Source organism: Mobula hypostoma, chromosome 6 (assembly GCF_963921235.1).
Source record: "Mobula hypostoma chromosome 6, sMobHyp1.1, whole genome shotgun sequence".
Classification (NCBI taxonomy): domain Eukaryota; kingdom Metazoa; phylum Chordata; class Chondrichthyes; order Myliobatiformes; family Myliobatidae; genus Mobula; species Mobula hypostoma.
In genome coordinates, this window is record NC_086102.1 from 91,682,343 (window position 1) to 91,708,878 (window position 26,536).

Genomic DNA, 26,536 nt, shown 5'->3' on the forward strand with positions numbered 1-26,536 from the left:
GACCATATACAGGCAGAAGGGATTAGGCATCTTCAGCTTAATTAATTTAGCACAACATAATGAGCCAAAGTACTTTTCCTGTGCTGCACTGTTCTATATTCTATGTACTCATTTATTTTCCTTTCTGATAGATGTGAAACCTCCAGATACCACGGTGTTCTTAGAAGTAACTGATCTAAACACCAAGAAAATTAAATATGTTCCTATTCCCAGGTAAGCAAATTATGAAATGGGATACTTTTAATAATATGGGTCATTCTGCCAAGGAGTTTATCTTCCTAGTCCTTAATTCCATTTTATATGTCTTGCATGCCCAACAAAAATATACTATTTGTTTTGAAATTTTAATTTGATCCCCCAGCCTCATACTTCAAGGAGAGGATCCCAAATTACCAATACCGCTTTTAATGAATATCACTGCTGTTTGACCAAATTCACACAATAAAGACAATTATTCTACGCATGGTTGTTTCAGATAGAAACATAAAAGCGATGGATGGAAAGCCTTCCTAATGATGTTTCCACTTTCAGGACTATGAACAAGTCATCAATAAACCAAATAGAGAAGATCAGGAATAACTTCTCTGTCCAGAGAACCAAAGAGAGGAGCAACACAAATTTAAGAGGAAGTTAGATAGGGAGAAAGGAACAGGGGTGTGGGAATTGGATTGAAGAAAGAGTGCTGGTAGAAATCTTGAGCAACACACACAAAATGCTGGACGAACTCACCAGGTCAAACAGCATCCATGGGAGTGAACAAACAGCTGATGTTTCAGGCCGAAAACCTTCTTCAGGAAAAGGGTCTCACCAGAAATGTCGACTTGTTTGTTCATGCCCATAGATGCTGCTTGACCTGCTGAGTTCTTCCAACATTTTGTGTGTTTTGCACAGGATTTCCAGTATCTGCAGAATTTCTTCCATTTCTGGTAGAATTCTTGATTAGAACATGAACGTTTACCTTGAAAACTTTGAATATAGAACAGGAACATGCTCTGCAGCCCATGATGTCAATGTCAAACACAATGCCAGATTAAGCTAAACCCCTTCTACCTACAAATGATTCATAGCCGTCTACTTACACATTCATGTCTCTATCTAAAAGCCTCTTAAACGCCACTATTGCTCCATTACTTTCCCTGGCAGGCCATTCCAGGCACCTACACTCTCTAATGTGTTAAAAAAAAACTTGCCCTGCGCATCTCTATTAAATATCCTCCTCTCATCTTACTATGTGCATACATCTACTGATGCCTCTGGACACATCTTCAGCGATGCTCCTGGAATCATCGGGTGTTTCGGGTCTTTCAACATCATACAACCTCCTCCAGGTGACCCAGCCAGGGCTGATCAGACCCCAGCTTGTGTCCAGATGGCTAGCTACTTATGACTCCATGGCTCCCCTCTTTTGAGTCACAGTCATCTTGAGGCCCTCTCTGCCGCATCGGTGGTACTGCGAATGGCTCTCCTCTTCCTCTCTCCCTTGATGCCCAAATTGCTGAAGGCTCTAACTAAGGAACGGGCTGCAAATCCCCTACAACCAACCTCCACTGGGAGACACCTCGTTCTCCATCCAGCCTGCTGACAGTTGCTGACCAGTCCTGCGTACTTGGAGAGCTTCCTTTCAAAGGCCTCCTCCAAGCGATCTTCCCATGGGACTGTCAGCTCCAGCAGCACTACTTGCTTTGTAGACTCAGACACAAGGACAATATCTGGTCGCAGGATGGTGGCTGCGATATGGTCGGAGAACTTCAGCTGCCGATCGAGGTCCACCAACAGCTGCCAGTCCTGTGCAGAGGTCAGAATGCCTGCAGATGTTCTTTTGGCAGGTATTGGCTGCTCTCCAGCTCTGACAAAGGCAATGGTCTGCTTGGAGGGTCGGGACCACTTCTCCCACTTAACTCCTGCACTGACGGCTTCAGCGATGGTCTTCAGGACCTGATCATGTTTCCATTGGTACTGTCCATTTCTTCTAATACTTGACATTTCTACCCAGGGAGAAGGATTCTGACTATTGACCTTGCCTTGGATAGAATGAATGATTTCTGTGTTTGAACACAGCGTAGCACAGGAACAGGGCCTTCGTGTGGCAAACTATTTAAATTAGAAGTGAAATGCCCAACTAAACTAATCCCTTCTGCTTACACATTGTCCATTTCTACATATTTATGTGTCTATCTAAGAACCTTTTGAACAACTTATCATAAATGCCTCCACCACCACTCCAGACAGACCATTCCAGGTACCCACCACTCTCTGTGCAAACAAAAACACAAACAAACAAACAAACAAACACTTACCCGGCTCATTGCCCTTAAAGTTAACTCACTTCACCTTAAATGCATGCCCTCTGATATTCGACATTTTAACCCTGGGAAAACAATGCCAGCTGTCTATTCTATTTATGCCTCTTATAATCTTATAATCTTTGATTAGATCTGCCTTCAGTCTCAGCCGCTGCAGAGAAAACAACTGAAGATTGGCTGACCACTCCTTATACCATAAGCTCTCTAATCCAGACAGTATCTTGGTAAGCCTCTTCTGCACCCTCTCCAAAGCCTCGACATCCTTCCTATTTATAATGGGGTGACAGAACTGGATAAAATACTCCAGATACGGCCTAACTAGAGATTTATAAAGCTGGAACATACCTTCCCAACTGTCGAACTCAGATGGATGACTAACAAAGGAAAGCATGGAGTACAGCTTCTGTATCACACTATCAATATCTGTGGCCATTTTCAGGGAACTATGAATTTGGGCCCCTAGTTTCCCCTGCTCAGCAACATTATTAAGGGTCTCCTTACACCTGATTTTCCAAAGTGTAACACTTTGCATTTAGCCCAATTAAATTACATCAGCTATTTCTCCACCCGTTTATGCAACTGATCTATATCTGCTGTATCCTTTAGCAGTCTTCTACATTATCCATATTGTTTACAAACACATTTTCATCCAGGTTATTTCTAAATCACAAACAGCAGAGGTTGTGCATCCAATGTAACTGATTCCCAGGATGCCCATTTGTAAAGTTGTCTTCCACATCTGTCAGGCTTGAGCTGGTGTAGAAATGTTATAGCAACACACATCAAAGTTGCTGGTGAACGCAGCAAGCCAGGCAGCATTTCTGCCTGGCCTGCTGCGTTCACCAGCAACTTTGATGTGTGTTGCTTGAATTACCAGAATCTGCAGAATTCCTGTTTTTGCGTAGAAAAGTTATATGTGGTTTGGATCCAGGCTGGCTACAATGATAAACCTGTGCACTTCTCTTTTCTGCAGGGCTGTCTCAGTCTCTCCGTATACTCAGTGGCTGTCTCAGATCTCAGATACAGAAGTCCTAATAGCACCCATGGGAACTGGAGGAGTGGTGTCAGTGGATTTGGGAGGGCATGTCCGACTTTGGGAGACCGGATTCCACCATCTACAGCGTTCCCTGCTGGAGTGGAGGAACATGATTGGACAACAGGATGGGCGACCAATACAGGTATCGAATACACAATAAGGAACAGCACTTTCCCTATCTTTAAAGAAATTAAAATTTGCTTTTATATAGCACCTTTCTAAAACTGAGAGCACCAAAAATACCTTATAGCCAAGAAAAAGATGTGTTTAATTATGTGCAAGCAACACACATCAAAGTTGCTGGTGAACGCAGCAGGCCAGGCAGAATCTCTAGGAAGAGGTACAGTTGATGTTTTGGGCTGAGACCCTTTGTCAGGACTAACTGAAAGAAGAGCTAGTAAGAGATTTGAAAGTGGGAGGGGGAGGGGGAGATCCAAAATGATAGGAGAAAACAGGAGGGGGAGGGATGGAGCCAAGAGCTGGACAGTTGATTGGCAAAAGGGATATGAGAGGATCATGGGACAGGAGGCCTAGGGAGAAAGAAAAGGGGGAGGGGGGAAAAGCCCAGAGGATGGGCAAGGGGTATAGTGAGAAGGACAGAGGGAGAAAAAGGAGAGAGAGAAAAAGAATGTGTGTATATAAATAAATAATGGATGGGGTATGAGGGGGAGGTGGGGCATTAGCGGAAGTTTGAGAAGTCGTTGTTCATGCCATCAGGTTGAAGGCTACCCAGACAGAATATAAGGTGTTGTTCCTCCAACCTGAGTGTGGCTTTATCTTGACAGTAGAGGAGACCGTGGATAGACATATCAGAATGGGAACGGGACGTGGAATTAAAATGTGTGGCCACTGGGAGATCCTGCTTTCTCTGGCGGACAGAGCGTAGGTGTTCAGCGAAATGATCTCCCAGTCTGCGTCGGGTCTCGCCAATATATAAAAGGCCACATCGGGAGCACCGGACGCAGTATATCATCCCAGCAGACTCACAGGTGAAGTGTCGCCTCACCTGGAAGGACTGTTTGGGGCTCTGAATGGTGGTGAGGGAGGAAGTGTAAGGGCATGTGTAGTACTTGTTCCGCTTTCAAGGATAAGTGCCAGGAGGGAGATCAGTGGGGAGGGATGGGGGGGACGAATGGACAAGGGAGTTGCGTAGGGAGCAATCCCTGCGGAAAGCAAAGAGAAGGGGGAAGGGAAAGATGTGCTTAGTGGTGGGATCCCATTGGAGGTGGCGGAAGTTACGGAGAATAATATGTTGGACCGGAGGCTGGTGGGGTGGTAGGGGAGGACAAGGGGAACCCTATTCCTGGTGGGGTGGCGGGAGGATGGAGTGAGAGCAGATGTGCGTGAAATGGGGGAGATGCGTTTGAGAGCAGAGTTGATGGTGGAGGAAGGGAAGCCCCTTTCTTTAAAAAAGGAGTTATGTTTTAAGAAACATCAGAGCCAATTTTTACAGAACAAGCCTCCACATGTACCAATGTGATGATAACTGGATGTTCTGTGTGTGTTAATAGAACCAGGGAAGTATAGAGCACAGAATAAGACCGTTCTGTCTGTTGTGCAGTGCTGCCTCAATAAAAGATCTATCGTGCTCCATCACACATTTCTGCTCTCCATTGTAACTTGAGTATTTTCATCCTCCGTTACTGACCGTCTCTCATAAAGTCAGATTTCCTCTTATTTTTCAACTTTGACAACCATCTGTCAGAAAAGAAATATTAACTTCTTCTCATCTCTAACATTTTTACCAATAATTTCCAGCCTATGGTTGTTGGTTTATGAACCAAAGTGAATAGCTAGCAAGAAACAGAGTTCTGGTGGAAGTCAACTGGGTGAGCAGCATCTTTTGGGGGCAAGACTGATGACATTTCAGATCAGAATTCTGCATCAGTAGTGAACGTGGTGAGGAGAGATGGCCAATAAAAAGTGGAGATGTGCAGAGTCAGGTGCTTCCCCTCACCCCTTCTTCCTTTGTCCTTCCTGTTCTTGTCCCTTTCCCAACCCAATCCAGCAACACACACACACACACACACACACGCACGCACATGCGCACACACACACATGCGCACACACACACACGCGCGCGCGCACACACGCGCACACACACACACACACACACAGAGTTCACTCTCAGGCTTGCCCCCTCCCCTTCCCTATCTGGTTCTGTTTCCTCCTGCCATCCACCTCTCTCCAAATACTTCTCATCATCACGTCCCTTATCAGATTCCAGCACTGGGAGTTCTTTGTGTTCCTGTTTATCTCCCTGCATCACCATCCTCTCCCTCTACCTCACTGGGTCTGTCTCTGATTCTTTTTCTCTCTGTCTACCTCCATCTATCATTCACCTGTGTCTCCCAACTCCACCCCTCTCTTCCCCTCACTTGAAAACACTTGGCCATTGTCTTTCAGTTCACTAATCACTCCAGGCTCTAGTTTCACAGCCCTCCCTCTCCTCTCTATACTGGCTACATCCCATCTTCACTCTCAGTTCTGAGATAGGTTTCAAGTCAAAATCTTGACAATTCCTCTCCTCCCACAGATACGGCTTGACTTACTGAGTTCCTCCAGCAGATTGTGTGTTGCTCTGAATTGCACCAGATCTTATGTCTCAAGTGGGAGTAGTTGTTTGAGTGCTCGACTTTTAATAAAGCTTTCCTTCATCTTAAGTACCTCTGTTACACCATTGCTTAAGCTGTTCTGTTCCAAAGAGAACAGAACGAACATTTCTAACTTCTAATAATTAATGTCCTTCACACCCAGGAACAACTCTGTGTCCTTTCTAAGGGCCATGCTGCTGTGCAGTGTCCAGTACTGTCTTTGGCACTCCAGCTAAGGCCAACCACTGCTTGGTGAACTTCCTGAGGAGCACTTTGCTATTACAATTAACCCTTGTGATTTTTTAAATATAAACCCCTGCATAATCTTCCCGCGCCAGCTGGCACATGAAGCACACTTCGCAGACTGTTGCTAGATGCAGTCATTCTTTCTGTATTAATAATGTATTAATCCCCTCTGTTGCTGATGGTGGGTGCCAGACTATAACATAATAATGGTTAAGTTACAGTCCAGAAGGCTAAAGTACCTGCATGTGTTCTGAAGACTCAATTCCATATTAACATACAAATTGTAAAACCTTTTAAATACTAAACTAACCACTGTAAATCTTTGAAACTTGTCAATAATCTTTTCAAACATTTTTGTCAATTAATTAGTATCAGGTTATTCTCTGACACTGAGGAACGTACTTATTGTGATAAATGCACTTTAAGCTGTACTAATTAGTCTAACCCAACAACCACACTTAAATACCTAAAGGATCTGTTTTAAACCAAAGATATAAATTTATGTTAGGCTAAGCTGCCTAATTGAATTGGTTGGTAGAAGATTTGTGAAGTGCAAGTCGGTGCAAACTTGCAAAACTAATCTGTTCAGAAAAGTAGCGGTATTTGTTTCTCGACTGGCAACTGCTGACAAAGATAAACCCAGTGTTACGGTGCTACCTGTGTATAATAACTGCATTGTGAAATATCTCATTGGTTGTGAAGCTTTTGGGTCACTGAGATGAAGTGTCCAATAAAAATGCAACCTCTGTCCTCACTCTGCCTTGCCATATAGGCATCTAGCACTGAAACAGGTCTTTTAGCAACCCCCACCCCCACGCCGCCCCCCAGTCATTGATTGGCCATAGAAGGCTGATGGTGGAGGAGTGCTTTTCTGACTGGAGACTGCAGACATGACTGTAACCTGTGGTGTTCCACAGGATCAGTCATAGGACCTCTGCTATCTGTTAAATATATCAATGATTTGGATGAAATGTAGATGGTGTGATTAGTAAATTTACATACAGCACAAAAATAGTTAGTTAGTTAGGAAGGTTGTCAAAGGATATGGCAGAATATAGATCAGTTGGAAATTTGGGCAGCGAAATAACAGATGGAGCTTAATCCAGACAAGTGTTAAGTGTTACATTTTGGTAAATGGTAGGACCCTTAGGAATATTGATATACAAAGGGAACTTGGGGTGCAAGTCCATTACTCCCTGAAAGTCACAAGACAAGTAGATAGGGTGGTAAAGGAGGAGTACAGCAAGTTTGCCTTCATCAGTCAGCGTACTAAGTATAAATGTTGGGAAGTCATGTTGCAATTGTACACGACTTTGGTTAGACCACGTTTCCAGCATTGTGTGCAGCTCTGGTTGCCACACTTTAGGAAGGCTGTGGAGGCTTTGGAATGAGTGCAGGAGATGTTCACTAGGGTCTTTCCTGAATTACATAGTATTGGCTATAAGGAAAGGTTACAAAAACTTGGAGTGTTTTCTCTGCAGTGTTGGAGACTGAGAAGTGACCTGATAGAAGTTACTGTATAGAAAATTATGGGAGGAATAGATAAGGTGGACAGTTTGGGTCTTTTCCCCAGGGTGGAAATGTCAAATACTAGAGGGCCATCACTTTAAAATGAGGGGGGAAAGGAGATTTACAAAGCAAGTCTTTTTACACGCAAGTGCCTGGAACACACTGCCAGGGGAAGGGGTGGAGGCAGATATGATGGTGGTATTTAAGAGGTATTTAGTCAGATGAGCAGGCAGGAAATCGAGGGCTACAGACCTTGTTCAGGCAGGTGGGATAAGCTAGACTGGGTTCATGGTTGGTACGTGAGGGGCCTATTCCTATGCCGTACAATTCCATGCTCTTTGAGCACCTTTATTCTCCATCAATTCTCCCTGACTCTACCACTTCCCTGCGTGCTAGGATCAATTTTCAGCAGTCAGTTTTGTAGTCTGTCTCATTAGATAAAAAAAAAGAGAATCTTGCAATCTCCATGGGAACACCATCTTACCTTCCCTAAATTGATTTTAACTCAGTTTGTCCTGAGGTGTTGAAATGTGTGAAGTGAACTCTTTTATTTCTAGTAAAAGAGTACAGGCAAATAACTGTTTTATCTTTATAATGACCCAGAATCATAGAGATACAGCATGAAAACAGGCCCTTCAGCCCACCAAGTCCGTTTTAACTGTCAGCTACTCATTTACACTAATCCCACTCTAATCCCCTTATTTTGTTATCATCACATCCTGATCAACTCCGCTCACCAACAGTGGGGCAATTTACAGTAGCTGTTCACCTGCCAACCCACACATCCTGATCAACAACAGTCACCAACACAGTGGGGGAATTTACCGCAGCCAGTTCACCCGCCAACCTGCACATCTTTAGGATACAGGAGGAAACCAGAACATGTGGAGGAAACTCCACAGAGACAGTGCCGGAGGTCAGGATCAAACCTGAGTCTCTGATGCTGCAAGGCAAAGTTCTTCCAGCTGTGCCACTATGTCACTCACAGTGATAGAAGTGTGAAGATTGAAAACTACCAGTACATCCTGTCTGACACTACGTTGTTTTAAAATAGAAGTTTGCCAGTGTAAATGCCCCCATTACAATGCAACTTATGTTCTTTTCCCTAAAGACATTTTCTCAGCCACCTTTCTGTTACTTCTGATCTTTGCAACTCAAAGACTGCTTGCCCCAATGACACTTATTTAGCGGTGGTATGCAGAATTCGTCTGTGTTTAAGCTTAAACTGACCACCCACACCCACTAATACCCCATTGACTTCCACAGCTATCTCAACTACACTTCTTTGATGTCACCTGTAAGGACATCTTTCTCCCTTCAGAGTTCCTCTGTCTATGCCACATCTGTTCTCATGATGAGGCCTTCCACTACAGGACATCAAAGATGTTCTGCTCTCCATAATCTCTTGTGCTTCTCTGTTTGAGTTCCAAGCCATTGCTGACTTGTTCACTAAAGCATACGACGGGATGGGTCTCACACCGACAAAGATTCTGACCCACTTCATAATGCTGCCTTTTGACAGTAAAAGAAGAAGTGCACTACTTATTGTATCTTCATATGGCCAGGCGACAATAGTGAAATTCATTGTTGCCTTCAGTGTTTGGTTTGGTTTGGTTCATTGTAAAACAGACCTCCTCAAAGTTAAAACGTTTGACTTGGTGGAAGGCACATGAGCTACTGGGTGCAGGGAACTCTGTCTTGTTCAATGCTTCTGAGACTTAGATGGCAGCTCAGGAGAGTTGAAAAATATCTGCACAAAGTCCTTCAGTTCATTGGAAATACTGGCAAACAAACATCAGTGTCCTGTACCAGGCTAATAATCCCAGTATCATTGGAATACCATACTCCAGATACAAACACTCTGTTCTGCACCATATTACTACCAGGCATGCAAAGAGAAAGATTCAAGATATTCCCAAAGTGTTAACAAAAAAACCGATTTCTAATCATCCTTGCAACACGCATCAAAGTTGCTGGTGAACGCAGCAGGCCAGGCAGCATCTCTAGGAAGAGGTACAGTCGACATTTCAAGCCGAGACCCTTCGTCAGGACTCCTTGGGAACCTTTGGCCTATAACACACGACACTGAGGAGGAACATTGGAGATGGCATTGGGAACCTTAAATCCATGTATTGTGAGAACACAGGCCCTGAGTAAACAGTGAAGTGAACTTCCTTACCAGCTATTCACCCTCCTGCACTCCCCACCCTGCATCAGTCACCTCCAACCCCATCTGCAGAAGACTGTTTCTGCAGATAGCGAATGGTAGAGCCTTGGTGAGTGTTGAGGACCAAGGAGTGCATTTATATGGTTCACTGAGAGTGGTGTCACAGGAAGACAGTGTGGAGAAGAATGCTTATGTCATGCTGGCTTTCATCAATCAGTGTACTGAGGATAGAAGTCGGAATGTTATATTGCAGATGCGCAAGACATGGATGAGATCACACTTGGAATCTTCAGTTTTAGTTTCCCTGCAATAAGGTAAGATACCACTAAGCTGGAAAGAGTGTAGAGGAGATTTACAAGGGTCTTGCCAAGACTTGAGGGACTAAGTTATGGAGAGATTATGAGAAGGTTGTGACTTTTTCCTTATTGGAGTGTAGGAAAATGAGGAGTGATTTTGTAGAGTGCGTAGAGTCATGATGGAGTGGATGCATAGTCTTTTTGCCAGGGCTGGGGGGAGGGGGTTAAGATCTAGAGGGCATAGGTATAAGGTGAGAAAAGAGAGATTCAGCTGGAACCTGAGACAATGTTTTCACCCAGAAGCCAGTCAATATATAAAATGAAAAGCAGGGGAAGTGGCGAAACTGGTGTATTAGCTGCATTTACAAGGTAGTTGGACAAGTACATGGATAGGAAAGAGACATGGGTCAAACATGGGTAAATGGGACTAGCCTAGGTGGGAAGCTTGGTTAGCAGACCTGTTGGACTGAATGATGTGTTTCCATGCTGTATGCCTCTGAGACTGTAAAATAGATAGCTTATGCCTGAAATTGCTGGAACACAATAATGTCACAGGCATTTGGGTGGAGCCCACTTAAGGTTTGAGAAGGGGAAGCAACAAATGAGGCAACAAAAGTCAACTTTGAGCTACTCCCCTTGCCAGAAGTCTGTGTCTTCAATTAAGTAACCACAGGTTGGAAGACAACAGGGCAGTCAATGCTACAGTGGATTGGATGTGGTCTCTTCTAGGCTTCAATCTTGTCATCCCTTTCATTGGCTATACAGAATCCCTTTGCACATTTTAAGAAGTAGCAGGGGGGTTCACCCAAGTATACTGATCATCACTGAACCAGCTCACCCAGACATTATACTCAACAAGTCAGGCAGCATCTATGGGAAGAGACCCCTCCCCCCCATAATTAATGTTTCAGGTCTTCGATTAGCTGAATGTTTCTAGCATTTTCAGTTTTTATTTCAGATTTTCAGCTTCTGCTATGTCTTTGATTTTCATCATCACATTGGTGTTTGTGGGAAGCTGTAGCTTCCCGGTTTCCAGCAGTGTAGCAGTAACTGCACTCAAGTGCTTTCACTGTGTGAGTTTATTTAGAGATACAGCACGGAATAGGCCCTTCTGGCCCTTTGAGCCTCACCACCCAGCAACCCCCGATTTAACCTGAGCCTAATCACAGGGCAATTTACAATGACCAATTAACCTTCAAACTGTGGGAGGAAACCCACACATCCCATGGGGAGATGTGCAAACTGCTTACAGAGATTGAACGGCAAACTCCATTGCTCCGAGCTGTAGTAGCGTCCCGCTCAAGTGTGCAAGTTCCGGCCTGTACTCTGGAACTTAGGTTCCAGCCCACTAGGGAAGCTGACCACTTCCTTTGTAAGTACACAAACCCCACCATGAAGCAACCTTTATTCACCATCAGGCTGAAGAAATGTGCAGTAGATTCTACTGAGCAACAGCAAGCTGCAGTGAGGCCATGCCACCACCTGCTGGCTCTGGGTTGTAACTGCACATATATTCACCATTCAGTGGCTCGATTGAACCTGGGTCTTTGGTGCTGTAAAGCAGTGGCCCTATTAGCTGCATCACTGTGCCATCCACAGTCTAGAACATAGGACAGTACAGCACAGGAACAAGCACAGGCCCTTTGGCTATGATATCTATTCTGACCATGATGCCAGTTTAAGATACACATCTCCCTGTACAGGGTCTGTACCTCTCCATTCTGTCACCTGCTCAAGATCAACTTTATTGTCAACTGAGTGTACATATATACAACCAAACAAAACAATGTTCCTCTGGACCATGGTGCACCCACACAACATATATCACACACAGCACATAAACCAAAATAGTGTAATAAAAATATATCTATAAAATATAATTCAAAATGTGTGTAGTAAAGCACATCACAAGTAAACAGTAAACAGCTTGCTGGTCTAGTGATGAAACCTCGCTGGTGGCAGTGTATTCATTAGTCTCATAGCCAGAGTAAAGAAGCTGTTACCCATTCTAGCAGTCCTAGTTCTGGTGCTTTGTACTTCCTTCCTGACGGTAGTGGGTCAGACAGATTGTGGAATGGGTAGTTGGGATCCTCAACAAAGCCCTGGGCCCTTTGTCTGTAACATTCCTGCTAAATATCACAAAGAGGGAGGAGGGAGACCCCAATAATTCTCTTGGCACTTTCTACTGGCCTCCATAGGGTCTTGCAGTCCAATGCCTTGCAGCTTCCATTCCACAAAATGATGTAGCCCGATAGGACAATCTCAGTGGTGCTCCTGTAGAAAGTTGTTAGAATGGGGGTTAGGAACCTTGCATGCCTCTATCTCCTCAGAAAGTGTAGATGCTATTGTGCCTTCTTGACTAGTGAGAGGGTGTTGTGGGTCCAGATTATATCATCTGTTATGTGTACATCAAGGAATTTTGTGCAATGTACATTGGAAAGTGGTCAACCTGTGCCTTTCTGAAGTCCACAATCATCTCTTTTGTCTCATCTATGTCTTGGGCTCAGGTATCAGTCTTGGACAAAAGACTGTCCACCCTACCTATAATTTTATATACCTCTGTGAGTCTCCCCTCAGCCTCGCTTCCTCCCACATCCCAAAGACAGGCAGGTCAGTTGGTTAATTGGCAGCTGTACATTGCCCCTGTATGTAAGTGAGTTGTGGAATCAGTGTGGAGTTGTTGAGATTGAGGGACAGTGGGATTACTGTGAATGGGTAGTTGATGGTCAGTGTGGACTGTATGAGCCAAGGTGCCTATTTTTGTACTGTATCTGTCTGTGACTAGGACATCAGCACTTCCTCCAGTGAGGACTTTGTGCAGTTTCTGGGTTATAATGCAGTATCTGATGCCCTAACATGGTGGGTATGTCTTGCAGAACAGTCCCCTGGGGCTTTGACACCTACAGTATTGAGGTTGTGAAGAAGACTGAGGATGAGCCTGATGCAATTACTTAACCACCATGTCAGCTCCAGTGTGGAGTGCCATTCAGTCATGGAAAAGGCTTTCAGGCAAGTCCTGTGGTGATCCATTCCCCCCCGCTCTATCAATTTGTTCACCTCTCTGTGATAGCCTGCCACACGCATTGGCAAGATGTCCCTCAATGTTACCATGCCTGTCCAGAAGGCTGCCTGGTGGCCACCTTCACTCGCTCTGTTTCTCCAGTGACTGTTCCGCGAGGGTATTCCTCGTCCAGTTGCTGCTGTAGCCGCAGCAATATCCAGCAGGTCGCAGCAAGGCACAGAAACACTGTGACAAAGATGTGCTTCCTTTTCCACTTGCTAAAATCAAATCAACTGCTCTGTTCAAGACAAATCCCTAAAAATTCCATCAAAACATTATCCATCCATCCCTCACACTGCCCTGTTTCTTGCTCTCTGATTTTTAGAACTTTAACCAAGAGCTATTACCAGCCACTCCTTGATTCTCAAAGCATTCCTGGAAAATATTTTGTTATACAAAACATTTATCATGTAATATGGAAATTTTGCTGCAGTGCACTGTGAACAGAGAGTGTGGCATGCTATTTATTATAAGTTAGAAATAGCTTCATAAATCAAAGATAAATGCCCCAAAGAGTCATTGGTGTTATAGCAAAGAGATAAAAGAGGAAAAAGAAACATATTCAAACAGAAAGGGACATGCACATATACCGGAAGGACAATACAAGAGTGTGGGAAATAAAGGTTAAGGACGTTGTCAGCCAATGTAGACTGGATATTTTTGAGTTGGTTAATTGCAGAATCCTACCAAGGATGATGGACAATCTACCTGCCCTCATACTGCCTCTGGATTTGTTCTTTCCATGTGAGCAACCAGCCTCGAGCCACAGCAACTGGTCACTTCACTTTCAGGGTGCCACCTGACTCCAGAATCTTTTGTCTCAAAGGCAAGAGTGCCACCACTAAAAATCTGTTAATGTTCAAAGACTGCTTGGAGAGTTCAGGTGTGCCTCCTTCATTAGATCTTTTCCTCTTGCCTGGAGAGCTGGTTTTTCATTGTTGCTCTGCATGCACAAGGATAGTTCCAGACCTGCTTGTGTGTCGTGTGGAGGCAAGTCATAGGTCAGAACCTAGGCTGTTCTTATTGCCTCTGCAAAGAGAGCTCATCATTCTTTTACTTTTTTACCCCAGGGTGGAAGTATCAAATGCTAGAGAACATAGCTTTAAGGTGAGAGGTGGGGAATTAAAGGAAGATATGCAATGCATGTTTTCTGAAGTAAATTGTGATGAACTATTACTGCAAACAATGAAGAGACAAGTGAAGGCGAAGCAAATTCGAGGGATGAAATACTGGAGCATTACAAAATCAATGCAGCTGGAGTTGGAGTGTGCGATTCGGAGAGGAGGAGTCGAGTCAGAGGAGATTTGATGCCTGTCCAATTAACCCATGTGTGAGGTTAGGTCACTTGGCGCCAAGTTGATTTGGAGAGGTTGAGAACAGCTTCAGGTTGGGTGGCGTGGTGTAGGCCCAGACCGTTTCACTCCAACAGGGTCTATGTCCTAATGTGAGGCACAATCCACCGTTTGGGCAATTTAAAGCCTGGCTCAGATAGACTGAAAAGGCAGGGTGTTGGGACCGGAGGCAAGGGTCAGGCCGATTTCGCTTGCTGTCCTGCGATGTTCACTCCTCTGTCCTTGACACTAAGGCCTGAGGCTGCCCTGGCTGTTGTGCTTCGTGCCTGTAAGTTTGGGCCTTCTCCAGGCTGCTGCTGGAATTCAGATTGAAGCACTCAATTTGGTTCAGAATGCTGTTGCTCAGTTCTATTTTTTGCATGATTTGTGTTTTGTTATCTTCCTCTGTGCTTTGGGTGTTGGTCTTTTTTTAAAATAGGTTTCTTTCGGGTTTCTTGCTTTGTGGCTGCCTGTAAGCAGTCAAATCTCAAGGTTATGTAATTTATATATTCTTTGATAATAAATGTATTTTGAATCTTTGGACCTTCATACGGAGTGGTAGATGAAAGCAAAGCCTTGCCAGGAGAGGTGGAGGAAGCAGATTCAATGTCTAAAGAGGGCTTTAGACAGACACATGAATAGACATGTATTCATTATGTCTATTATGTATATATTATGGACAGGAAATGGAGGGTTACGTCATGAACCTTAGATGTCAGATAGCGGCAGGTCTTGACGCACCTGAACGCCATTTATTTGAGTTTATTAGAGTTGGTTAATGACTACTTTTATCATTAAGCAGTCATTGTGTTTTCCGTGATTCTCGTTACCTGAATGTGCTTTCCTTGTGCTCCTCATTCTTAAGTGATTAGTTTTTGTATTTTATGTTCTATTTAAGGTTATTCTGGACGAGCGCTTATCGCTGAGTTCTGAATTTGAGTTCTGTGTGAACTACCATTCTGTGTGCCCAACACTCTATATTACTTTTTGAATAAATCTTCATTGGTAATTTCTTCTATCAACTCCTGAGTTTTCTCCACACTTGGGTCCACATGTCTGAAGATCGTTACAGCAGGACTCTGCCAATCATGGATCCAATGGGGTTAGATGTCCTTGGCATTAGTCTGCTAAGGACAGAAGTTAGATGGAATGAGCAGTTTTTCCAGCAGATACTTGCATCATTGCGAAAGAACTCTGAGACCATAAGCAGGATTCACATTTCTCAGGGATAGACTCTGGTCTCGAGCATTAACCTATGTGTCCTGCTGCACATACCCAGAACTGCCGTGGAGAGTCAATTAACGTGCCAGTCCCAGAGCAGTAAAATGGGGGCCTTGAGTCTTACTGCGGGTTCCTAAATTAAAGCACCTTCATCTTTGAATTACAACCTGCAAAATTCTCCTCGACAAGAGTACGGTGGCCTATATAATTTCTCTCCTGTCAGGCAAAACCCTTTCATGGGCAGCAGCTTTATGGGAGAAGGACACTCCCATGTGTTCTGATGCAAATTTATTTCAAAGAATGATGAGGAGGCTATTCTTTTGTCCAGTCAGGGGCTCAGAGGTAGCCAGCAGACTCCTCCAGCTGCGTCAGGGAGTGCGATCGATTGATTTCTGTCCCCTAGTGGCAGAGAGCGGGTGGGACAATGAGGTTTTGGTAGCTCTGTTTAGATGGGGATTAATCGGCCAGTTTAAACACGATCATGCAACCAAGGACCAGGTGGAGGTTTTGAAGGAACTTATGGACATGGCCATAAGAATCCACAGCCGTATTTCTGAAAGGAAGGAGAGATGTGGCAAGTTCACCCAGAGGGACAGTTTTCAGAACCACACAACACTTACTCTGGTTCCTCAATCCAATATCCTACACAGATCCGCTTAGTCACCTCCAGAAGAACCCAGGCAACTGGAAGAACCCGGGTCTCCCTAGCGGAGCGAGAGAGATGTATGAAGCAGAGGTGTTGCTTATATAGTGATAAGGCCGGCCACTTCTGAATCACCTGCCCCAAGTTGCTAGGACCATCCAGTGAGGAGAGAACTGTAACATTCTCCAGTCTCTCTCTTGCTTCAAGTCCCAGTATTTTTACCATCCCTATTACCTTGGAGTAGACATCAACATTCTCTGAGAGCCTGGGTAGACTCTGAATTTGGTGGGGGATTTTTTTGGACATCGGACTGGCAAAGAGAATCCAAATTTCCAAAGTATACCTCAGCCAAACTTATCTCTGCTATGATCCTGGATGGTAGACCATTGGAACCTGGACAAATAAATTTTTTATCTTTCCATTGCTGTCAAGTTGACTATTGGAAGGCACGAGGAGACGATTCATTTCCATATTATTCCTTCTCCAGACATTCCACTAACCCTTTGTTATCTGTTGTTACATCTTCATAATCCTTTGATTAACTGGTCTTCAGGCACCATTCGGGGCTGGTCGATGTAAAGTGCCTTCCAAGGTTTTGAGAGGCTTGCTGTGAACAATGTCATTTGTTGAGTTACTTCCTGAAAACTGGACTTTAATTCAGTGGTGTTGTCTAGAGTACCTTCAAAGTATTCAGATTTGTTGCAGGTGTTCATCAAGAGGAAAGCTGCTATGCTTCCCCCACATAGGGACTATGATTGCGCCATCAATGTACTACCTGGTATGTGTCCTCCCTGGGGAAGACTCTGTGCCTTATCTACTACTGAGAGAGAAGCTATGGAGGATTACATTAAGGAGACTTTGACATCCAGGGTTATTTGACTGTCCACTTTGCCTGCCAGAGCAGGGTTCCTCGTATCCAAGAAGAAGAGCAGACTGAGACCATGTGTCGATTCCAAAAGTCTAAATAGAATTACTAGTAAGAACCAGTACTACTTCCTTGAATGAACACTTCATTTGAATCATTACAAGGAGCCACAGTCTTCACTAAACAAGATCTTCGGAATGCCTACAACCTGATCTGGATCCGAGAGGGAGATGAAAGGGAGACTGCTTCAACACGCCCACCGGACATTATGAGCACCTGGTGATGCCATTCAGTTTAGTTAATACTCCAGCAGTCTTTCAGAACTTAATCAGCGACACAATCCAGAAGATGCTTAACCACATTGTCTTTATTTATTTGGATGATATTGCTTTTTTCCTCGGTCACTTCAGGAACATGTCCACCATGTACGGAGTGTTCTTCAACATCTACTAGAGTATCAACTTTTTGTGAAGCTTGAAAAGAGCAAATTTCACGTCTCCAATAGATTTTTTCTGGGTTTTATCATTTCTAATGAGAATTTACAGATGGACCCTGAGAAGACCCTAGCATTACGAAACTGACTACAACCCATGTCAGTGAAATAATTCCAACACCTTCTAGGGTTAACCCAGTTTCTATCAGCACTTCGTAAATAATCTGCAGATGCTGGGGTCAAAGCAACACTCACAACACGCTGGAGGAACTCAGCAGGTCGGGCAGCATCCATGGAAAAGATTGGTCGACGTTTCAGGCCGGAACCCTTCGTCAGGACTGTAGAGGGAAGGGCAGAGGCCCTATAAAGAAGGTGAGGGGAGGGTGAGAAGGAGAAGGCTGGTAGGTTCCAGGTGAAAAACCAGTAAAGGGAAAGATAAAGGGGTAGGGGAGGGGAGGCAGGGAGGTGATAGGCAGGAAAAGTGAAGAAAGAACAGGGGAAAACACAATGGGTAGTAGAAGGAGGCGGGACCATGAGAGAGGTGATAGGCACTGGGGGAGGGGCAGAATGACATAGGGATAGGGGAAAGGAGGGGGAGGGAATTACCGGAAGTTGGAGAATTCTATGTTCATAACAAGGGGCTGGGGACTACCTAGACGGTATATGAGGTATATGAGGCTCCTCCAACCTGAGTTTAGCCTCATCATGGCAGTAGAGGAGGCCATGTATGGACATATCTGAATGGGAATGGGAAGCAGAGTTGAAGTGGGTGGCTACTGGGAGATCCTGTCTGTTTTGGTGGACAGAGCGGAGGTGCTCGACGAAGCATTTCCCCAATCTGCGTTGGGTTTCATCGTTAATTTCATCTATTGAGTCTTGAGTTTACTCTGCATCTGGGACCACTCGTCTGAAGATTGTTACAGGTGATGGATCATGTGCAGGCAGATGGGATTAGTTTAGTTTAGTTTGACATTATGGTCGGCACAGGCATGGTGGTCTGAAGGGCCTGTTCCTTTGCTATTCTATTTTCTATGAATCCGACTTTTGAACACAGAGTCTTTTAGCCTTTCCCAAACCACTGCAGCAACTTGTGTACCAGCTGTGCAGAATGAACTTACAGACTTCTCAGAACTCAGACCACACAGTTGCTTGTCTCCTGGGGTAACTAAGAAGGAGCACTGCCAGGTGGAGCCACGAACCCTTAACTACAAGCACAAGTCTCATGTACTAGTGGTGTCTGCTCCCTTGCAGTCTTCCTCCTTGCCCAGACACTCAGTGATTTATTAGTGTACAGTAAACTCCAAGAAGCAGAATCTGGCTGGGTGGGTCTACAAACATATGGGAACTACATGCAGTCTGCTGAGCTTCCAGTCCCACCTGACAGAGGAAGCTATTTTGAGGGAATGTAGTGCAGCAGCACGTAGTGTTTGTAGGTTTTCCCAGCATAACTGGCAGAGCAGTTGCAATATAAGTCGAGCATTTTGGAATTCTTCTGTACGACCTGGCTAGATGCCATACAAGTACAAACACGAGTCTGACTGCCGTGGTAGCGTAGTGGTTAGTACGACACTATTACATCTCAGGTCGTCAGAGTTCAATTCCAGCTTCCTCTAGGAGAGATCTGTACGTCCTCCCATAATATATGTGGGTTTCCTCCGGGTGCTCCGGTTTCCTGCCACAGTCCAAAGACGTACCGGTTTGTAGGTTAATTGGTCATTGTAAATCGTCCTATGATTAGTCTTGGGTTGAATGGGTGGATTGCTGGCGATGTGGAAGGGCCTGTCCCATGCTATAATCTTTAACTGAAAAATAAAATTTCCTCTGCCTCTTTTCTTTCCTTAACTAATATAAGAAAATGTATGATCTGGCCATTGTCACAGTGCTGATGGTGCAAAATGGCTGCCACCCAAACAGAGCTCTGTGTTTTGACCAAAAAAGTACATGAAAATCAAAAAGAGAACCTGAAGATGTTGGAAATCTAAAATAAAACTAAAGAAATTTGGCCTGTCCCCTAAAACCCTCACTAATTTTTATAGATACACTGTAGAAAGCATTCTTCTAGAGTGCATCACAACCTGGTATGGAAGTTGTCCTGTCCAAGACCGAAAGAAGCTGCAGAAGATCGTGAACACGGCGCAGCACATCACACAAACCAATCTTCCAGCTTCTTTCCAACTGTGATAAGACTGCTGAACGGATCCTGACACGGATCTGGGCCGTACCCTCCAAATATCCGGACCTGCCTCTCGGTTTTTTTGCACGACCTTACTTTCCATTTTTCTATTTTCTATTTATGATTTATAATTTAAATTTTTAATATTTAATATTTGTAATCCAGGGAGTGTGAAGCGCAGAATCAAATACCGCTGTGATGATTGTACGTTCTACTACCAATTGTTTGGTGACAATAAAGTATAAAGTAAAGTAAAAACAGAAAATGCTGGTGACACACAGCAGGTCAGGTAGTTTCAGTGGGAAGAGAAACAGTTAATGTTTTAAGCCTGGGACTCTTTATCTGAACTAGAAAAAGGGGACAAAACAAATTTATTTCTTCACTGCCTGACCTTCGGAGTGTTTCCAATGTTTTCTGTTTATTGACCACAAAGAGCTTCAGGGCATCCTAAGTTCATGAAAGAAGCTATTTAAGCACAAGCCAGTTATATCTTACTGAACTTATTGATTCTGCAAATTCTTCAGCTTTTGTGTACAGTGCCAGTGATCCACAATCATTCATGGGAGCAAGGAATGGTACTACTCATTTCACTGGAATGAAGAATCTGTTACAGTACTTCAGCGATGTAGGATGACTCCAGTTCCCTGGAACACCTCAAATAACCAGTCAAGCATTTTTACTAGAGAAAGGCATGAGCCCACAGTTTGCAACCACAAGACAATGCAGCCAACTTTGTTCAGTAACACTTTCCTCATCCGGCAGTTTTGTAACACAAAGTTCGCATCAAATACTAACCTTGATGTAAACTTGTATTAAGAAAGTGCTGGATGAGGAAAGTATTATCAAACAACGCTGGCTGTATTGTTTTATGGATTCAAACTGTGGAGTTGTTCCTTTTGTCTAAAACGCCTGTTTCAACAGACCCTGATGGTTCAGAAACCTCAATCAATTAGTAATTTCACCTCGGCCAAGAGTTTCAGATGCCTGAATGAATGTGGCATTCAGCATTGGTGAAGCAGAGGCAAGGTTTTCTCTCTGCAGCTGGGAGCAGAAGCAGACTGTGCAGCCCCTTGTGTTGCTTCTAGCATAAGATCAGGTCTCATTTGACTTAACTCCCATGCACTGAAAACCATGATCAAAAAGGCTGAAGATGCTGCAAGTTTGAAATAAAAACAGAAAATACTTGGTCAAAACTGGGAAAGAGAAAAAACAGATTCGATTTGAGTGATCTTCCCTGCAGAGAAAGAATCTCTTTGCAACTTGGAATTTGCTTTTTTTTTCTGTTTCCTTGTTTTGATGAAGAGTCTTAGACCTGAAACATTACCTCTGTTTCTCTCCATGGATGCTGCCTGTTCTGCTGAGTGTTTCCAACATTTGATTTACATAGAATATTACAGCACTCTACAGGCTGTACTCTAAGATCAATCTAACCCTTCCCTCTCACATAACCCTCTATTTTTCTATCATGTATGTGTCTAACTAGCCCTTAAATATCCCTAATGTATATACCTGCCTTTGCCACCACCGCTGGCAGGGTGTTCTGTGCACCCACCACTCCATGTGTAAAAAAACTTATCTCTGACATCCCCCCCTATACTTTAGTCCAATTACCTTAAAATTATGCTCCCTTATGTTAGCCATTTCCACCTTGGGGTAAAAAATCTCTGGCTGTCCCCTCTTACAATCTTGTATACTACTATCACACCACCTCTCATCCTCCTTCACTCTGAAGAGTAAAGCCCTCACTTGTTCATCCTATCCTCAGAAGGCATGCGCTCCAATCCAAGGCAGCATCTCAGTAAATCTCCTCTACACCATCTCTGAGGCTTCCATATCCTTCCCAGAATGAGGTGACCAGAAGTGAGCACAATATTCCATCTGTAGTCTAACAAGGGTTTTATAGATCTGCAACATTATCTTTGGCACTTGAACTCAATCCCTCAACTAAAAAGACCAACGTACCATATGCCTTCAATTTGCGGGAGAACTTTGGGGGATCTTTGGACAGATGGATCCAAGATCTGTTTCTCTGCACTGTTGAGAATCCTGCCACTAACTCTGAATTCTTCCTTCAAACTGGATCTTCCAGAGCGAATCAGTTCACACTTTTCTGTGTTGAACTCTGTCTGCCACTTCTCCACTTTGCTCTGCATCCTACCAATGTCCCACTGTAACCCTCAGCAAACTTCTACTCTATCTACAACACCAGCACCACTTTTTGTCATCTGCAAACTTACAAACCTACCCTTCCACTTCCTCATCCAAGTCATGTTTAAAAATCACAAAGAACAGAGGTCCCAGAACAGATCCCTGTGAAACACCACTAGTCACTGACCTCTAGGCAGAATAAGCTCCATCTACAACCACCCTCTGCTTTCTATGGGCAAATAAATTCTGAATCCACACAGCCAGCTTTTCCTGGACACCATACCTCCTGATATTTTGAACGAGCCTACCATGGGAACCTTGTCAAATACATCTGCCTGTCTACCTTTTGTCACATCCTCAAAAGAATACAATCAGGCTTGTGAGGCATGACCTGCCTCTCACAAAGCCATGCTGACTATCCCTAATTAGGCTATTCTTCTCCAAATGCTCATAAGTCCAGTGTCTAAGAATCTTCTCCAATAATTTATCCACCACCAAAGAAAGACTCACTAGTCTGTAGTTCCAGTGTTATCCCTACTCCCTTTCTTGAACAAAGGAATAACATTTGCCACCTCCCAATCATCTACTATGCCAAAGATCGTCGCCAAAGGCATATCAATCTCTTCCCTTGTTTCCCATGGTATGTATAATGTCCAGTCTGGGAAGTCTTATCTATCCTAATGTTTTACAAAAATTCCATCTTACTGTCAACATATTCTGGCATATGAACCTGTTTTACACTGCAAAGTATTCATTAAAAAACTTCCTTACCTCATTTTATATTTTATCTATGTTTGGTCCTACTCTCACTCTAGTCATCCTTCTGTTCTTCATATATATGTAGATTGCCTTAGGATTTTCCTAGTCATAGTCCTAGTCATACTTTATTGATCCCGGGGGAAATTGGTTTTCGTTACAGTTGCACCATAAATAATAAATAGTAATAGAACCATAAATAGTTAAATAGTAATATGTAAATTATGCCAGTAATTATGAAATAAGTCCAGAATCAGCCTATTGGCTCAGGGTGTCTGACCCTCCAAGGGAGGAGTTGTAAAGTTTGATGGCCACAGGCAGGAATGACTTCCTATGACGCTCTGTGTTACATCTTCATCCATCGTCATCAATGAAGACCTCGATACCATTAGTACTTTATACAAGGTCAAGTTGCTAGCTCGACGCTCAACCCAGCACGGATGAAGAGCATGCAAGGGAGCTGGCTGGATTCGAACTCGGGACCTCTCGCCCCTAAATCCAGCACTGATGCCACTATGCCACCAGCTGGCTGATGGTGTTGAGACTAGCACTTGATTTGGATTTAAGTGAGGGAGAGTTGCACAGTGTCAGCCTCACTCTCTCTTCCCAATTCCCATCTGGATCTAGTGGCAAGACAAGAGTTGAGACGGCTGGAGATGGGACTAGGCGCAGTGGATAACCAGGACGTCTTCTGTGTCTTGACCTGCTCTAAATGTTCCACGACGCTTGCAGAGACCGCCTTCTTGACCGTTGGACCTTCCATTGGTCCCGTCCGCTCAATCCGCTGGAGTCTGTCTTCACATGCTGGGATAGACAACTCCCTATCTCACCGAGGGTTTGAGACCCGTCGGCTACCCTCACCTGGTTTAACCGGCTTGTTGAAGCCATTGCCTGGGGTGTGGCTGCTGCCGCATGCAAACAGCTACAAGGAGCCACAAGCGAGAGCTGAGTGCCAGGCGGGGACCGAAGGTGGACTAACCACCTTGAAAAGGACACGACATGTTCCCCCACCAGAGGTGCTACCCCTCCCTGACACCTCATACACCCCTAAATCCTACTTACCAAGGCTTTCTCATGCCATCTTCTAGCTCTCCTAAGTCCATTTTTAAACAACTTCCTGGCTACCTTGTAACCCTCTAGAGCCCTGTCCAATCCTTGCTTCCTAAACCTCAAGTAAGCTTCTTTCTGCCTCTTGACTGGATATTCTACATCTCTTATCAACCATAATTCCTTCACCTTACCATCCTGTCCTTGCCTCAATGGGACAAACCTATCTAGAATCCCTTGCAAGTCCTCCCTAAGCAACCTTCATGTTTCCATTGTGCATTTCACTGAGTACATCTGTTCTCAATTTATGCTCCCAAGTTCTTACTGAATATCATCATAATTCACCTTTCCATGCCATCTGCTCCTATCCCTCTCCATTGCTATGGTAAATGTCAGGAGTTGTGTTTGTTGTCTCAAAATGTTCTCCTACCAAGAGACCCCTCTCTCTCTCTGGCTATCCATGCCATAGGATGATGATGGTTCCTTTCAGTCAGTTAGTGGGGTTTATACCCCACTCCTCAGAAAGGAACAGCGTGTGTGTGAATGGATTTGAGGTGAGTAGGAGATTGCACAGGTCCAGACTCACCCTCTCGACATCCCCTCCCGGATCCAGCAGCATGGTGGGGTACAAGACGGCTGGAGGAAGTTCTGTTGCAGTGAATGGCCAGACTAAGCTTCGATGCAAGGGATGCCCTTTCCGCTCTTCACGGCACTTGTTTGCTAGATGGCCGTTGACCCTACGAGAGGGTTCATCCGCCCTTTGACAGGTCTTGTTTTTCGTCCTGCAGGATGTCTAGCCACCCTCCTCACCAGGCAAGCCGGTTTAGGGGAAGGAAGGACTGGTGTGTTTATTCGGAAACTTGTTTAGTGTGAAGACAACACTCTGATATCTCCTGCCCCTCAAACAGGATTGTGATGAGGCCCACCCTATGGATTCAACTCTTTCTACCCAGTTCCATCCGAGCTGAGAGAAAAAATGGATTAGCCATGATGAAATGGCGGAGCAAACTCGATGGGCCAAATGGCCTAATTCTGCTCCTGTATTTTATGGTTTATGCCCTGATTCAATATCTCCTCATCCTCATCTAAACCTGTCCAGCCTTCCACTGGAAACTCCTCAAACTTATCATCCTGCAGCAAACCCAGGTCCACTGGCACCTTACAAAACGCAAACAAATGTTGGCCACTGCTGCAAAACCATAGGTGTTATTCGTCAACCCCAGTACCTTAATCTCAATCTCATCCTGTTGATTGCAAGACATGGCACCCATTATGCTGAATTCTGCTGACTATGCCAATTTTGTAGCGAAAAATTATTTTTTAATTCATTTTATTTTCCTTTCTTATTCAGCTCAGAGTATTTCAATATGCATCCACAAACAAAGAAGGCACTTCACACATTGTTAAATCATAAGAAAACACTTTATTAGAACTAGCATGAATACAATACAGATAAACAAACATCTACAGTGGTAGCTGGACAGAAATCAAAATAATACTTGTCAGTCACTGAACAAGCTGATCTCTACAATGTCAGGGGAGGGCAGCTGCAGATCCAACAATCTTTCACACAGCCTGTTTTCTCTTTCTATCTTTCTAACTGTAACTTGACATACTCTTCCTTATTTTAGCACTAGCACCAGCCGTGATCTCGCCCAAGATAAAACTCTCTCCTCCCTTGCAACAAAGAGAATGCCCCTTTTTTATACCCTTCAAAGCCCCTTACATGGGAATTTTTCCCTCAGGACTCACACCACTAGGTTCAGGAACAGTTATTACTCCTCAGCCACCAGGCTCTTGTACCAAAGGAGATAATTTCACTGAACTTCCCTTGCCCCATCACTAAAATAATCCCACAACCTGTGGACTCACTTTCATGAACTCTTCATCTCATGTTCTTGATATTTGATGCTTATTTATTTATTATTATTATTTTTGTATTTGCAGTTTGTTGTCTTTTGCATATTGGTTGTATGCCCAGTTGGTGTGGTCTTTCATTAAGTCTATTAAGATTATTGGATTTATTGAATATATTCACAAGAAAGTTAATCTCAGATTGTATTTGGTAAGATGTATGTACTTTGATAATACATTTGGTTTGAACTTTTGAACTTTGAACTTCGAATCGTGGTGGTACTAGCTACACCCTCCTTATCTCTTACTACCTTCAGCCCAGACAAGCATGTTTCTCACCACTTTCCACTATTATATCTGCAGACTTGCATTTCCTTGACTCGCTCAAGACATTGCTGTGGATTGGTTCTCTTGAACTTTCTCAAAACAGATCCACTCCAAGCTAACACAATTTTGTCTTACAGACTTTTATTTTATTTTAGCACATACCAAGGTCAAATCACATTTAAATCTCTCCTTACAACTTGATTTTAGCTTTTTGACCTGTCAGTGCTGCACCTTTAAGGGGTTAAAACTACTGCCAGTGTTTTTATTCTGGTTTGCTGTTTCCCACATTACCAATGGTGTCCACTCTCTGTTGACTTGAACAGTGTCATGATTTCATTGGAAAGTACCCGTTTCCAAAGGTGGGTCACATACGGCTGATAACCCACCCATTTCACTCATGTCCTAAAGAATTGTGTGTGGTCAGAGCTTTCTCTTTTCACTACAAAAAGCTCCTCTGTGCTTAATGTACTTTATATTGAACAGCTATCATAGATCAATGAGGAAGAGACTCACTAGTAAAATCCAA

The 26,536-nt window shown here is 44.0% G+C and overlaps 1 protein-coding gene across 1 annotated transcript in view; it reads left to right on the top strand.

Moving 5' to 3' along the window:
- Nucleotides 1–26,536, top strand: part of vwa8 (von Willebrand factor A domain containing 8) — a 485,234-nt gene that overhangs the window by 369,094 nt on the left and 89,604 nt on the right. Inside the window, exons 36-37 of the mRNA XM_063051192.1 lie at nucleotides 132–213; nucleotides 3,277–3,481. Of these exons, the coding sequence (XP_062907262.1) occupies nucleotides 132–213; nucleotides 3,277–3,481 (287 nt within the window). The remainder of the gene's footprint in view (nucleotides 1–131; nucleotides 214–3,276; nucleotides 3,482–26,536) is intronic.